Consider the following 15,079-nt stretch of genomic DNA (forward strand, 5'->3'; position numbering starts at 1 on the left):
TGTAAACAGGTGTGCACTATTGCCACTATGATGAGCATGTACGTCACTACGAGCCTTTTTAAGAGCGGACAGGGATGCTGTAAAGCACACCAGCCACACATCTGCAGCCTTTACATGTGCAGTTGAGTCACTGGATGGATTCAGAACTTACTTTGCAGCAGGAAAACTTACAAGAATGCTGAGATGTATGGTGAAAGGTGTATTCTTGCTGATTATAGCAATAGCAGGTAAGTGTAACTTGAATCTAAATGAGTGGAATCTTGTCTTGTCTAATACAATGACACAATGGCTAAACCATGCTTAAAAGCTGCTGTTGCTCAATGCAGTGAAAAATGTGGGGGGGAAAAGAAGAATTACAGAACTCATGAGTCTATTGAATGCAACTTAATTTTTCCCGTCATTTCAGCATTAGGACATGTCTCTTCAAATTGCACACGCCGTTGTCTGGCTGAAAAGTTGATGGCCAAAAGCTACATGTCTCAGCCACAGGCAGACAAATGCAAGCAAATAATACGCGTGCCACGGATAAGTTACAAAACTTTATCTGTTGTAAGTATTGCTTCATACTAATGATGCATTTGTTTTACTGCTATAACCCTCGACAAATAATTATTTTACATGAAGATCCCACAAACTTTTGTGGGATTGTGTGTTTAGGCCTTAATTTTGCCTTTGCCTTTTTTCATTATTTTATTCAACAGAATACTGTAACACGGCGCTTATATAGTCGCCTGGAAGCCACAATGGTACAGTACTGTACTTTACATTAATGCCAAAGAGAGTAAAAGTAAAATGTCACAATCAGAATAATCGTGATTCTACTGTATACCACAGATATGGACCGACGCTCAACTGGGATGGGATGAAAGTAAATACCCATATGATGCTGTGGTCCTGCCAGTGAATAAAATCTGGACTCCAGAACTCCGTGTAACTAATGCGTAAGTCTGTAAAATCCGTTTTTTTTCTTTTGTTCTATTCTTTGTTTTGATTTTAGTCCACTTTCTTGTTTAAAAAAAAGATATCAATCAATTCCCACTTATCATCATGCACTTAGTGAAGTGTAGCTGAAACAGCTGGATTTATTGTCTATCTATAGAGTGAGAACGACTATAGTACATGCTTCGCGGGATCTGCTGGTACGCAGTAATGGCTCTGTGCAGCACCAAGTTATCATCAACACAGAGGTGGCATGCGATATAAACATGTTCAAGTACCCGTTTGCTGAAGATCAGTGCCCTGTTGCAATCCAAGCATGGGAGGAAAGTGGTATGTTCACCTATATTAACCCATTCAATTAACCCATTAAACGTTGATCTTTTTCCTACGTATACCGTACCTGTCCTTGCAAGTAGGTGTGCAAAATCACTCATGCTATTAAATCTATGGTACCCCATTCGCTGTCAAAACGGTATTGGAGGTCATTTACCCCAACGGGTCCCCAGAGCCCAGACCCAATGTTGAGAAACGGTACATTAGATCAAACCATTTTCAGCATTATTGTGACTTCTAAACACCTGATTAAAACAAGCCTACGTTTTATTAGGTTGTGGCACGTCACTGAATTTGGCACATGCCAGACCAACGGAGGAAGAAGATAATGGAGAGTGGAAGACTACAGATACAGACCTGTTATATCATGGCAATGAAGCCAATGGGAAAAGTTATATCATGGTAAGTTGATATGACTTGTTATGTACAGTATTTTGCTGTATGGCCAAAGATCAATCATATCTTGTGTGAAACCTATAGGACCTGCCACAGCAATATACTTTTTATTTCTGCCTGTAAGTGCTAGTTTGTCAGCTTTCACCCTTGTCCATAACAAACCCACTGATGCACCCATTCTATGGGTTTAGGTGTACGCAGTACAGGAAGAACTTCATTGTCCACTTGTTACTTTCTTTTGCTTTGCGTTTAATTCACATAAAGTGTATAGACAGCATAGTACAAAATACAAATGTCTTCCGTGTTTACTGGTAAAAACCTTGTATCCACTAGGTGCATGCCTTCTCCCCCCACACCTGTCCATAATTAAACCCTTGGCCTGGGAGGCGTGCCCGTCTATGCCCAAAACAATAAATCAATTAGCCAATCATTTTCAGAATATTCTAGGCTAATAATAATAATAATAATAAACAAAAAACACAGTGAAATGGCTTCTACACTGCCTATAGCATTAAGGAAATGTTTGGTGATTTTCATTATTGAAATATGGCTTAAGCCGCAGGGGTGTCCAAGGTTTTTTCAAAGGGGGCCATATTTGAAAATGCCGACTGCTTCTCCTGTCATACTGCACCTTTTGGACCATAACAAAGTCATGTACAAATGCAATTCATCACATAATAATATCGTAATATAGTATTTGGTTTGCAGGGTAGCCATTAGCCAAATGTATAAGCCAAATGTAACATTTGTGCTGTGAACATAATAATTATATTAGGAGGTGACAAACTGACATATAGTAAATATTAATAAAGAAATCGTTGTAACATTTTGCAAAAAAGACTTATTTAGCCCCATGTTCGAATGCCCCCGCCCCCTGTCAAAAATAGCTAAAATCGTTAAAATGAAAGAAAGCGCAGCAAATGAAAAACATTTAACACTCATCTTTTACTTTCTCTAATAACCTAAAACATGAACCTTGGTTGAAAAAAAATCTAGTTTAAAAATTGTCCCTTTAAGAGGTCATTTCAACTCAAGTCATGTACTTCCTAGAAATTGGTGTGGAGTGTGGAGTCAAAGGTAGGCTACAATTTACAGTAAGACGTTGGAATGTAGTGAAATGAATAGTAGGCTAAGTAGGCTATCCAAAAATACAAACTATACTCAAATGAAGTAGGCCTACAGATACTCAAAACGAACTTTGTACGTTCTTTGTTACTGTCCACCACTGAAAACCTTACCTCTGTCGACCTTCTTCTCTTCCAGGTGTCCTTGAGAACCAAGTCTGGAAATCCCTTCATAACGCTAATCCTGCCCAGCATTCTGATCATCCTGGCTGACATCGTGAGCTTCGCTCTGCCACTGGGAGGCGGCGAACGCAACTCCTTCAAGGTCACTCTGGTGCTCAGCTTCGTCATGTTTCTCATCATCCTCAAGGACCTGCTACCTGGAGATGGCAAATGCAGTCCCGTCATCCGTCAGTAATGACATTCCACATGCCATACATGAAGTGGTGGAAGAAGTGCTTTCTTTAAGTAAAAGTGTCATTGAGTAGGCCTACTGCAATGTAGAAATACTAATAGAATTCTGGAATTCAAAATGTGCTTGGGTAAAAGTACAAAAGTATTGGTAATAAAATGTACTTAAAGTACCAGAAGTAGAAAGTACTCAGTGTGCACAATGTCTCACTTCAGTTTTTTAATAATTGCATAGGAGTAAAAGCTCAATATTTGCATCTGAGATGTAGTGGAGTAAAAGTAGTGAAAATGGGAAATACTCAAGTAAAATACATCTACCTCAAAATTGTACTACTACTCTACTTGGGTACATGTAATGACTTGAGTTACTTTCCACCAATGCATATATGCCCACACAAAACCTCATGTATAAACATCTTGAATCAGTTTCCATCTAAATGATACCGTCAGTATCTCTGAAACCAATACTAACCATTTGGCCTCAATCCATAGGAGTTCACTTCTGTACTTGCCTGATCTTCTTGGTGCTGAGCATGCTGGCATCCATACTGCTTACACGAGTGTCCAAGGATGGCTCACTCTTTACCCTCCCCGGGTCCAAAACATCTGTCCCAGAACACATGAATCAAAATCAGGAGGCAGTGGATGAGGGTAAGAAAGAATTTAATTGCAAAAGTGTGGATTTAAAATATTCTTTTGTGATAAATCATTTATTGGAATAGAAAGGAAAATTGCATAGCATATGGGAATTCAGCATAAAATGAATAGAGATTACATGAAAAGGTACTGTATCAAGACAAGGGAAAACACACATTCACAAATACTCAGGTACCAATAGTTTTACATTGCATTATGTCTTTCCTGACAGAAAACATATATTTTGAAAATGATTATATTCCAAATATTTGTGCCCTATTATTTAACTTCTAATAGAATCCAAACCTCAGATCATTGAAGTCACTGAATTGAACGCCCCTGGGGAGAGTGGAGTACTCGAGAAGGTGGTCATCTTCCTGGAAGCTCAGGCTACCCGAGATCGAGTGTCTGAGCAACACCAGAACATTGCCAATAAGATGGACAAGATCTGTTTGTGTGTGTATTTATGTTTAGTCGCTATCTACTTGAGTTGCATGCTTTATATGTTTACAGGATACACAGAATGTCAACCTAACCATTTTCAATTTTGGGATGATTATGAAGATGATGGTGACACTGCAGCATCACAGACATCACAGACATCACAGACATCACAGACATCACAGACGACAAGGCCCTAAAAACTAGGCTCCAGACATCCCAAAACAAGTGCTATGACCTGGCCTAACTCCCAGAACCCACCTCACCCCCACTAATTTTGATAGGTTGGAATGGCTTAGGGTTTACGACAGAGTACAGCAACTTGCAATGGTCTACAAGATTAAATTGCCATTAACAATAGAGAAAAGAGAATTTTAATATTTGTGTTGGCACCGTTTGTCACCTAAACACCTAAACAACGTGTTAGACTTTAATATACTGTATTAGCGCCCCTCGCTTCACACGGGTGTGATTTTTCTATACTGCTCACGTATTCCCTTCTTTTCTAACTGTGTATTTGATGATTTTTATTTCTATTTTGCATGTGTATATATTTATGTCTTTAAATAAATGACGAATTGAAAATGGAGGACCCTGATGTAAACAAGTATTTGTGCTTTTTCTGGTTTTATCTTAGCATAAAGAATACAATTAAAAATGCATCAAAGAGGTAGCCTTTAATAATGACGCTTCAGTTCACCTTGTTGTATCCGTCTGATGAGGATTATAATAAAAGGCCATAGCTTGACTCCTTACTCCTCTGCAGTCCAATAAATCTTCATCTTCATAATTTCTTACACTTGCTCTGGGATGTACTGTATATTTCTTTAAATAAAAAAATAAAACACACGTGTGAAGTGAGGGGCGCGCTCTTCATCATCGTACATCGTCCTTTTATTGTCAATTGTGTTAGACAAAATAGCCGATTTGCTCATGATGTAAGTTCTCCATTCATTGTCAATGGCATTTAATGTTTGAGTTTGGACAAAATAGCCGATTTGCTCAGACACATGTGACGTAAATTCTCCATTCATTGTCAATGGCATATTTAATGTTTGTGTTGTGTTAGGACAAAATCACACACGTGTGAACTGAGTGGTGCAATTCCCCCCCCCCCCCCCCCCCTCTCTCTCTCTCTCTCTCTCTCTCTCTCTCTCACTCTCTCTCATTAGAGTCACTACCCCTCTCACTGTTTCTGGCGCCCCCTACTGCTATTATTAAGTCACATACTCATGCTCACACAGACAGACAGACACACACACAAACAAACAAACACACAGACACACAAACAAACAGGTACGAGGACATTGCAAGCTGGTTGTAGGAGTGGTTTGCACCACTCAAAAATCTACACTATAGCTGAAGAATATAGAAAAATAAACAAAAGGTATTTACGGTAATCATTTCCCACTGAATGAGATACTTTCAATTGAGCCCAGGATCCGCAATGAAAAACCTCTGTGCGCTTGAACTCGATGTAAGCGCTGACATGACCGCCATCAAGTGGTTCAACAGTGTCATAGAAATTAGAAAATGTAACCCAGAGGGGGGCGTTTCACTATAGTCTGTGAGTTACTTGCTTTTAACTTGCTTTTATTATGACTATCAAATCAGGTCCTTGTTTGAAAGCACTTTGGAACAACTGGTATTGTTTTTAAATGTGCTATCGCCTATAAAGAAAGATGACTTGACTTGACCAGACCTGACAACTGACCAGCCAACAAGGGAGCTGTGCAAGGAATTTATTATTGAATTTATTTAACTTACACTTGTGTCAAACTCCTCACACAAGTAGTAGCCTAATTTATTAGCAAATACCCTACATCCTCAGAGTAAATTAGCTAATATACACCCTCAGAGTAAATTAGCTAATTCCCATACACCCTCAGAGTAAATTAGCTAATTCCCATACACCCTCAGAGTAAATTAGCCAACACCCTCAGAACATAGAGAGGGAGACCACTCGCTATTCAGGTATAAAGTAGTTTTATTTTTCCACATGATTTATAATGCATTATAATTACAATCAATTGACGAGTCACCAATAACAAAAATAAAACTTAATTGTAATACTATAGTAAATAATATGCTACTTACAAAAAAGAAAGTGGACTGTGAAGTTACATTCTTTTAGTGTTTACCTTTATTTTGAGCATATATTAAAGCGTAAACTGAGTGCAAAAAACAGGTTTATGATGCCTGGATGATTACAATTTTTTATTTGTTATTTTTTTAAATATACGGTAGTTGTACTCTTCTTGCATTCAAAGAATGGTCTGCATTTCTCCAAAGTGCTTGTGTGTTACATTCTTTATGATGCCTGTTATATATATATATATTCACCTATATTTACACACCGATGGCAGAAGCAACCATGCAAGGCACCAATCGGGAACAGTTGTGGATTCAGTGTCTCGCTCAAGGACACTTCAAAGCCAGGGGTTGAACCGGGAGGAGCCTTTCCCTGCTGGCCGCTCTCCCTCCTGAGCCAGTGAATGCCATGTGTAGCTTATACACAATGCCATAGATTAAACAATAGTAATATTTGTCAACCTGCTTATCAAGAAAAATAAAACAGATTATCTTCAAAATAAAAACTACTTTTTTTACAAAAAAACAGCTTTGGAACAATATCCAAACTGTTAAATCTATATATTGCCCACGCTGGCTTCATGAGATTACATACACCTCAAAGAGACTGGCAACTGAGTGCATACGATAGAAGATTCCAAAGGGAAGTCCAATGTTGACAACCGCTGACCATAAGGTGAAATTGTAGAAATTGGTTTCCACGTCGTGGTCAAACTGGGGTCGAGCACCAAAGGAAGGTATGATCCAGAGCTGTTGATCAAAACAAATGCATTTGCTTTATACAATATATTTGTTATGCTTATGCTTATGAATCTTACGACAGTGGATTTATAGTTACCGAGGCAAGATGAGAGAGACGGTACTCACGATAATATTGGAAAGCAGCAGGAAGGCACAGACTTCCTTCAGTACTCTTCTCTTCCAGTTCAGCTTGTGTTTGTGTTCCGGGGCGTGTGCAGTATGCGAATGGCCATGCTGACTGTGAGCTGTGTGGGCTTGGCATGGCATGGTCTTTGTGTCCATGTCTGAACCTTCAATGTTGCTCAGCTCTTTGATGCCTTGCAGCACATAAGGATTTGAAAATACAGTGACTGGCTGTGGCTCATGGAAGGGCTCGCGGTGAAGGCCGTCGATAAGGAAGAAGTTCTGCAGGCCGAGCTGTATCACAGTCAGTATAGCCCAGGCCAGGTTGAGGCCATTCAAGTAGCCTTTGGCTCCTGTTCCCAAACTTCCCACCACAGCCACAATAGTGAAGTAACTGATAATGAACTGTCCCAGAGATGCTCCCACAAGCAGGCTCACGTCCAGACTGCGTGTGGGGTTCTTTTCTGACACGTGTTCCCTATGGTCCAGCCTGTAGACAGCGCAGCCAACCACAAGCGAGACAGACATCAGAATCATTATCACTATGTTATATACAAAGTGCATTATCAGTGCATTTTCTCTCCTGTCGGCGTCGTCCTGTCCCACTTCCACCTCATACACTACAAAGGTCGCCAAACCTGCTATTAGCATGAGAACCCCTGCGACGGGCCCAACGCATGTATCCTTCACGCGGAACTTGGCATGGTGAGAACTGTGCTCCTCTGTGACGCGACCGACGTTCTTCCACATGACGTAGGCCATGCAGGATGCAAAGAGACAGTACTCGATGTTGAAGGGGTACAGGTAGTAATAGGCCGTCTTGAAGATCTTACATGCAGAGTAGCTGCACTTGCACTTGCCATCTCCGTAGTCCGCTGAAAAGATGCAACAGCATGAGGGACATGTCTTGTATTCAGTCACAGTTGACTATATTCAGTGGCAGTTTTGTTTGATGTTTGATGATGTTGGGTTTTTTTTTACCTTTGTTCAAGTATATGCTTCGAGGAGAGAGTTTAGAGGTGTTTGAATAATCTGGATAGTCTGTGTGGTGTACAGACTCCTCTGTGACTGCTGTCATCCACAGGACTAAATTTGTCCCCAGCATCAGCATCAGCCCACAGCTAGAAAAAGAGAGAGAGAGAGAGAGAGAGAGCGAGAGAGAGAGAGAGAGAGAGAGAGAGAGAGAGAGAGAGAGAGAGTAATAATGTGAGGAACAAAAGACACACAATGTACCCTGGTAAATGTACTAATTAATGAATTGAATGATTAATTAATGCTAGTAACAGTAACGAATAACACACACACACACACACACACACACACACACACACACACACACACACACACACACACACACACACACACACACACACACACACACACACACACATTTGAATTATTTTATTTGGATCTGCACAAGAGGCGTAATACAATAGACCCAAACACTGATCAGAATTAGGTTATACATTATATTGTCCAACCAGATATAGCTGCTGCACATGCTTAACACACAGAGGGAAAAGAAGGAAAACAAATAATATATATAGCACATTGTTTACATACTATTACTTGATACTACTAGACAGGTTGTTTTGGGGGGGGTTTTAAGCCACCTAGGGATAAATGAAACAACGCCTTCTCCAGACAGACAGACTGCCCACACACACACACACACACACACACACACACACACACACACACACACACACACACACACACACACACACACACACACACACACACACACACACACACAGCGAATAAGAAATTGGTCATTCATGCCAAAAAATACATACTGTACACACACAACCACAATTTCAAGAGTTATCAGACCATAGGCATGTTTATGAGGACTGGTTAGTTTTACCGTGTTAGGTTCCATTGCAGCTGCACACAGTCCTTGGCATGGATCCACAGGAAGTATGTCTGAAGAGGGATTTCAAAACAAAACAATCAACTTTCAAATTGCATCAGACAAATTGATTTGTTTTCTATTCTGTCCTTATATTGTGCTGTTAACTGTCTGTGTATATGACATATTTACCTGGACAATAATGAACACAACTTGCACTACAGGAAAGACCACTTTGACTGCAGAATCACAATGGAGGTAGCCAATATAATTGGCTATCTTAAAAATATCCATTAGGATACCAAGGACACCAAATAACACAAGTCCAGCTGGAAAGACAAAAATAGAAAGGGGGGAAGATAGACTTAGAAAATGTTGAATAAATGTGGATGGTCATGAAGCTCAGTTCAACATATTGAGGCTTTCCTATTAATACTGTAGATTCCTTACCCCTGAGCCAGACAGGTCCAGCATGGCCATCCTTGAAAAGAATAGAATGACTTCTCCGAGACGTATAGAAGGTATAGAAAAGCATCCAGATGATGGTGAGGATCATGAGAATGATGAGGAAGATTTGCATGTCCACAGCGCTGACGCTGACAGACTTGTAGGCGGTCCCGCTGACCAAGGCACATCCCAGGATCAGAATGTTGAGGAAAATGATCCCAGACAGCAGCCAGCCCCAGTTGCGGCCCCGCTCGCTCACGACTCCGCTGTGGGAGAGAGCGAGGTTGGGTTCACTCGAACTCTCCACTCCACCCCCTTCATTGATGTCGTTGGACTCATCCTCTGGGTCCCTGTCTTCTTTCGTCATGGTCCTGCATGGTTCACAAGGATCACCGGTGGTCAGACATTCACATTCATTCATATATCCAGGGTTGTCGGAACCCTGGATGGTCCTGCATGGTTCACAAAGATCACCGGCGGTCAGACATTCACATTCACTCAGATATCCAGGGTTGTCGGAACCCTGGATTGTCCTGCATGGTTCACAAAGATCACCGGCGGTCAGACATTCACATTCACTCAGATATCCAGGGTTGTCGGAACCCTGGTTGGTTTTGCACGGTTCACAAGGATCACCCGTGGTCAGACATTCACATTCATTCAGAAAATTGGGGTTGTCGGAAGCATGGGGACACATGATGTCTCCCTCTGAGATCTTTTTTCAGAAAATGAGCTCTTTGCTGTTTCTAGCTGTATTTAAGAGATATACAGGTTAAGCAGCTACTCCCACTTTTTAGGCTCCTTCTAAATTAACATACTGCCCTGGTGACACCTGCATGAACCTAAGATTATAAGTCTTTCCCCTCATCAGTGCTTAAAACAGTGCTTGTGGGCCTAATCAGTGTGGAAAAAGTCACAGGTAGCTCTATTGTTCTTCACAATGCATCAGACTCAGAGTTATTTCACCTGGGGACGTTCAGAAGGACAAGTCCACATTATCTGATGTAAAAAAACAGAAGAAAAACAAACAGGCCAGGCAAGTTGGCTGTTGATTAGCACAAACAAGGGACTAAATTCTTTTCGCTCCTATGCCACCAAAATGTGGAACGCCCTACCAACAGTCATTAAGACATGTGAATCCCTTGACTCCTTCAAAACCGCTCTCAAAGGGCACCTACGGATGGCTGCAATTCGAAACTGGCCTCTGTAAAATCTGAATCCCCCCACCCCCCCACCCCATTTTCCCTCACTGTATATTGTATCTTTTCCCTTTTTTTGCTTCCCATATGATGAATTCCTGTTCTGTTCTTTAGCTACATAGAAATGTCTATTTGTATGTCTCTAAATGTTTGTATGTCTTTAAATGTTTTGATGAATTGAACAATGTGGACCCTGTTGTAAACAAGTGTAATGCTTAATTGGGTCGTCCACTCACAGTTGACAGTCTTTGTATTGAGTTTGTGCTTAAAATGTACTGTAAATTCTACAAACTGTTAATAAATATTTCAATCAATCAATCAATCATATATCCCAATGAAAATATAGGTAAAGTAGGCTACCTATACCGAAGTTTAATGAGGATTTGAGAACAGAATAATGTTAAGCCTACCTGATATGGTGCAATCCTGAGAGGTGGTCTAACTGAGCCTTGGTGGCTTTTATATCCACCCACTGCCTCTGCGGTTTGCATGGGAGTTTGTGTACGAAGAGCAATAAATGTCAATAAATCTGTTATGAACAACACCATATTATTACCACACACAGAGTGTTTTGCACAAAATATCCATGGAAAGTTCAAAAGACTTTTTTCCAGGGAACACCTCTCTTTATGGGACATCCAAAATACCAGAAACCGGTTATTTTTCAGAGACAGCAACTTTTTGATATTATACAATACATTATTAATGTCATTCTGTCAAAATAGAATTTTTACCTGCCATGTACAAAATAATCATCATGAAAGTTTCTAACAGATTGACTGCCATGTGAGTTGTTAATTTTTTTTATTAGTTTCCATTTGTTTAAACACGTCAGAACAGAACAGAACAGAACAGAATAGAACAATTTATTGGCAACAGTTTAACAGTTTAATCACAGTATTAACACATTAAATGTGCCATTTCTTTCTTTTGCCATTATACATTTAGTAGATTTGCTGTTTTGCTATGTGATTGCAGCAATGCATGGCTGTGGCTCAAATGTGAAAGTGTTTGAAATTCTCTAAACGGGTGGAACAAATTCAACTGGCTTATCTTTTTAACGTAGGGCTTGAAGGGAATACTTGAACTAATACTGCCAATAAAAATGCAAAATGCCTAAGGTAGGGTAGGTTTGTGTATTTATTTTCAATATAGGGAAGCATCTTTTACCACTTTGACACTTTTGTTTTTTTGTCCCATGCAGACACATAAAAGTGTCATGGACACTTATATGGGGCACATCGTTGCAAACAAAGCAAATATTGCACGAGAATAGTGCAATAATTATACTATCAGTGGTTTAAAGGTTAGAGGACTGTACCTTGTAAGATGTAATGTGCACACTAGTGGTTGCATAGACCCCCAGTTCAACCTCCTGGAACAACAGAAAAATGTGTGTGTGTGTGTGTGTGTGTGTGTGTGTGCGTGTGTCTGTGTGTGTGTGTGTGTGTGTGTGTGTGCGTGCCTGAGAGAGATGGGGGGGCAGTGAAAGAGCAAGACTCACTCCTCCCTGCACTTGAAAATTTCGGTGAACACCCTACTACTTCACTGAAGCTGCAGTTGATTGATGTTTTAGCATATGACCATATATTTGTACATAATCTGTCAAAATGATAAAACACAAAAAAGCTTTAGAACGTATTTCCATTGTGAATCTTGATCCTCAATGGAAATGGGTGTAGGTAAACTCAACGAGTGCCCTGTTTTTGGTTGAACCTACAACTCAACTGTTTGATGGTTGAGTAACTGCTATTCAGACAGCTCTTAATGGAGGACTTGAAGTTAACAATGTCGCTTTAAGGCTTACAGGTAACCCATTAATGACATTTATGTAACTGTGTGAGTGTGAAGCTGCGGTCATTAGACAAAATTGTCCCAGGGCCCATTGAAAAAGAGTTGTGACCCTGGTTAAATAAATGCTTAAAAAAAGCACATGACATGGTGAGATAGTTTTGAAATATTGTTTTAAAGTAAACTATTCTGTTATCACGCCTCCATTATGGTTGTCAGCCACACCTCATGACACGTCACACCACCATGTATGGTCGACACTCCATATATGGCCGTCTCCATATATGAAGATCACTACACTGACCTCATCAAACCCTGGATACATGGAGAAGACTGATCATCACCTAGATCTGCATATATGGAGCAGGCCATCAACCGTACATCTGACCTCAAACCCTTAGATCTCCATATAGGCCTATGGAGCTGTTGACCTGTTCTGACATTCCATATGTTGATCCTTCCCCATCCGTCCTTCCTCTTCGATGTCTCCCTTTTGACTGACACCTGTCCATTCAAACTCTAGACGGGCCCGCCCCAAAATTATTAGTGCAGCTACGCCCGGCAGCCGGCAAAAGGCCCGGTCCTACCTGGTCCCGCATCAAAACCCTCATCAAACACTCAAGACACTGCCCCCGCTGCCACCCTTAGATGATAGATCTCCATATATGGAGCTGACCGGTTCTGACATTCCATATGTTGATCTGACCTCATCAAACCCTGTACACTCAAGACACGCTCCATATCTGGCTAGTACAGAATTCATTCCATATTTTGTTGATCTGACACCCCATGCCAAAGCACCAGTGCTCGCCCAGGAGTCTGCAGTCACCCAGGCGGATGTATGCACGCGACCTGAGGTCGCTTCTCGCCCCCAGGGCGTCTTACTGGTTATAATAGCCTACTTATAATTTGACTATCTGAGAAAGGGTGAAATGTGTGTTTCTGAGATAGACCTATAGTGAGTGAATTAGAATTTACAGTCAGAACATGTAGAACATAAACACTGATGATCTAGGTAGACAGCGAATAGTCTATTGATTGATTGATTGATTGAAATATTTATTAACAGTTTGTAGAATTACAGTAGCCTACATTTCAAGCACAAACTCAATACAAAGACTGTTAACTGTGAGTGGACGACCCAATTAAGCATTACACTTGTTTACAACAGGGTCCACATTGTTCAATTCATCAAAACATTTAGAGACATACAAATAGACACTTCTATGTAGTTAAAGAACAGAACAGGAATTCATCAAATAGGAAGCAAAAGGGGAAAATATACATATACAGTGAGGGGAAAGGGGGGGGGGGGCGGTACAATCTGGGTTGTACATGGTTTGTTGCACTCCCTCTGGTGTTGTGGGTGTGGACTTCGTTTACATTAAGGAAGTATTTAGACAGGTACATGGGTATCTTAGTGGTGTATCGAATCTTGTGGACCAGACCCATTGCAAAATGCTGTACTCTGTCGTCGACCCTAAGCCATCCCAGCCTGTCAAAGTGGGCAGGGGTGAGGTGGGTTCGGGGGGTGAGGCCAAGTAGGAGCCTGACCAGTTTGTTTTGGGAGGTCTGGAGCCTTGTTTTAAGGGCCTTTGAGGTGCTGTGGTACCAAGAGGTGGATGCATAGTCAAAGAAACCTTGTACGAGGGCTCCTGTTAAGGTCTTCAAGGTGTTTTTGCTGACCAGTGAGGAGATCCTGTAAAGGAATCTTGTTCTTTGATTGACTTTTTTGATTACGTTGGTGGCCATTTTATCACCGGAAAGATTGGCCTCCAGGATGGAACCTAGGTAGGTAATTTCATCTTTTCGTGTGATAATGTTGTCACCCACTCTAACCAAGAAGCCATCTGCCTTGCTGAGATTACTATTTGATCTGAAGAAATCTGTCTACTTTATATACAAAATAGAATTATGGATTCAGACTCATGAATATTCAGTAACTTATGCCAAAATAGCATACTAATATGTCCTAAACTTTCCTGGTTCTTCTGCTAGAAGAAATCAAAGTCATTCACTAATGACAGAGTCGAAAGAAGTCAAAATCGTAGTGGTCATTGAGCTTAGGTTTTGTATGGGCGTATTATTATGTCTACAAGCAGTCTACTATACTTACAACAGGATGTAGGATATAAGCCATTAGGTCCTGGCCTACAGGGTATGAGGACCCTCAGGTGTTTAAACCCATTAAGATGAAGACCTGAGGCAGATTCTACAAATGCCTGCTATTTAAAAAAATGTTTAAAAATAGCAGATGTACTAAATTGTAAGCTTGCAGCGCGGCACGAGGTGACGCAATGTGTGAGCTTGTACATCTGCTATTTTTGAATAGCCAAAGCAAAAATCTACAATGACATAATATATGCTTTCCTATAGTTTTAACGGGTTACCTTATTTATTTATTTATTTTCATGCCATGGACCCCCAATTGACTTATTTTCATTAGTCCATGAAAGCAATAATGAACTCCCATATCAAATCATTATGAAAAGATGTTTTGGCTTATATTAAATTACGTCGAATTTTTGTTTTGTAAAGAAAACCAGGTCCTGCAGACCCTCTCAAAGGGCCATATTGGGCTAGCAAGCAAGGCAAACATTCTGTCTGTGGGTTAT

At 40.6% G+C, this 15,079-nt stretch overlaps 2 protein-coding genes across 2 annotated transcripts; one reads left to right on the top strand and one right to left on the bottom strand.

Annotated features, from left to right (window-relative positions):
- Positions 1-456: 456 nt before the first annotated feature.
- LOC310869654 (5-hydroxytryptamine receptor 3A-like) lies at positions 457-4,420 on the top strand (the record flags this gene model as incomplete). The annotated part of the gene is made up of 8 exons (XM_083780485.1): positions 457-549; positions 702-746; positions 835-941; positions 1,100-1,269; positions 1,547-1,674; positions 2,932-3,142; positions 3,636-3,794; positions 4,077-4,420. Exons 1-8 carry the CDS (start codon positions 460-462, stop codon positions 4,418-4,420), a joined length of 1,254 nt encoding a protein of 417 aa, XP_083636611.1. The 5' UTR covers positions 457-459.
- Positions 4,421-6,189: 1,769 nt separating this feature from the next.
- otop2 (otopetrin 2) lies at positions 6,190-11,157 on the bottom strand. The gene is made up of 7 exons (XM_083781004.1): positions 11,084-11,157; positions 9,478-9,845; positions 9,220-9,356; positions 9,043-9,101; positions 8,157-8,296; positions 7,179-8,050; positions 6,190-7,061 (listed from the first exon to the last, which is right to left on the bottom strand). Exons 2-7 carry the CDS (start codon positions 9,839-9,841, stop codon positions 6,891-6,893), a joined length of 1,743 nt encoding a protein of 580 aa, XP_083637130.1. The 5' UTR covers positions 9,842-9,845; positions 11,084-11,157; the 3' UTR covers positions 6,190-6,890.
- Between the last annotated feature and the right edge of the window lie 3,922 nt (positions 11,158-15,079).

This window comes from Protomyctophum parallelum (assembly GCF_964188405.1).
Source record: "Protomyctophum parallelum genome assembly, chromosome: 13".
Classification (NCBI taxonomy): Eukaryota; Metazoa; Chordata; class Actinopteri; order Myctophiformes; family Myctophidae; genus Protomyctophum; species Protomyctophum parallelum.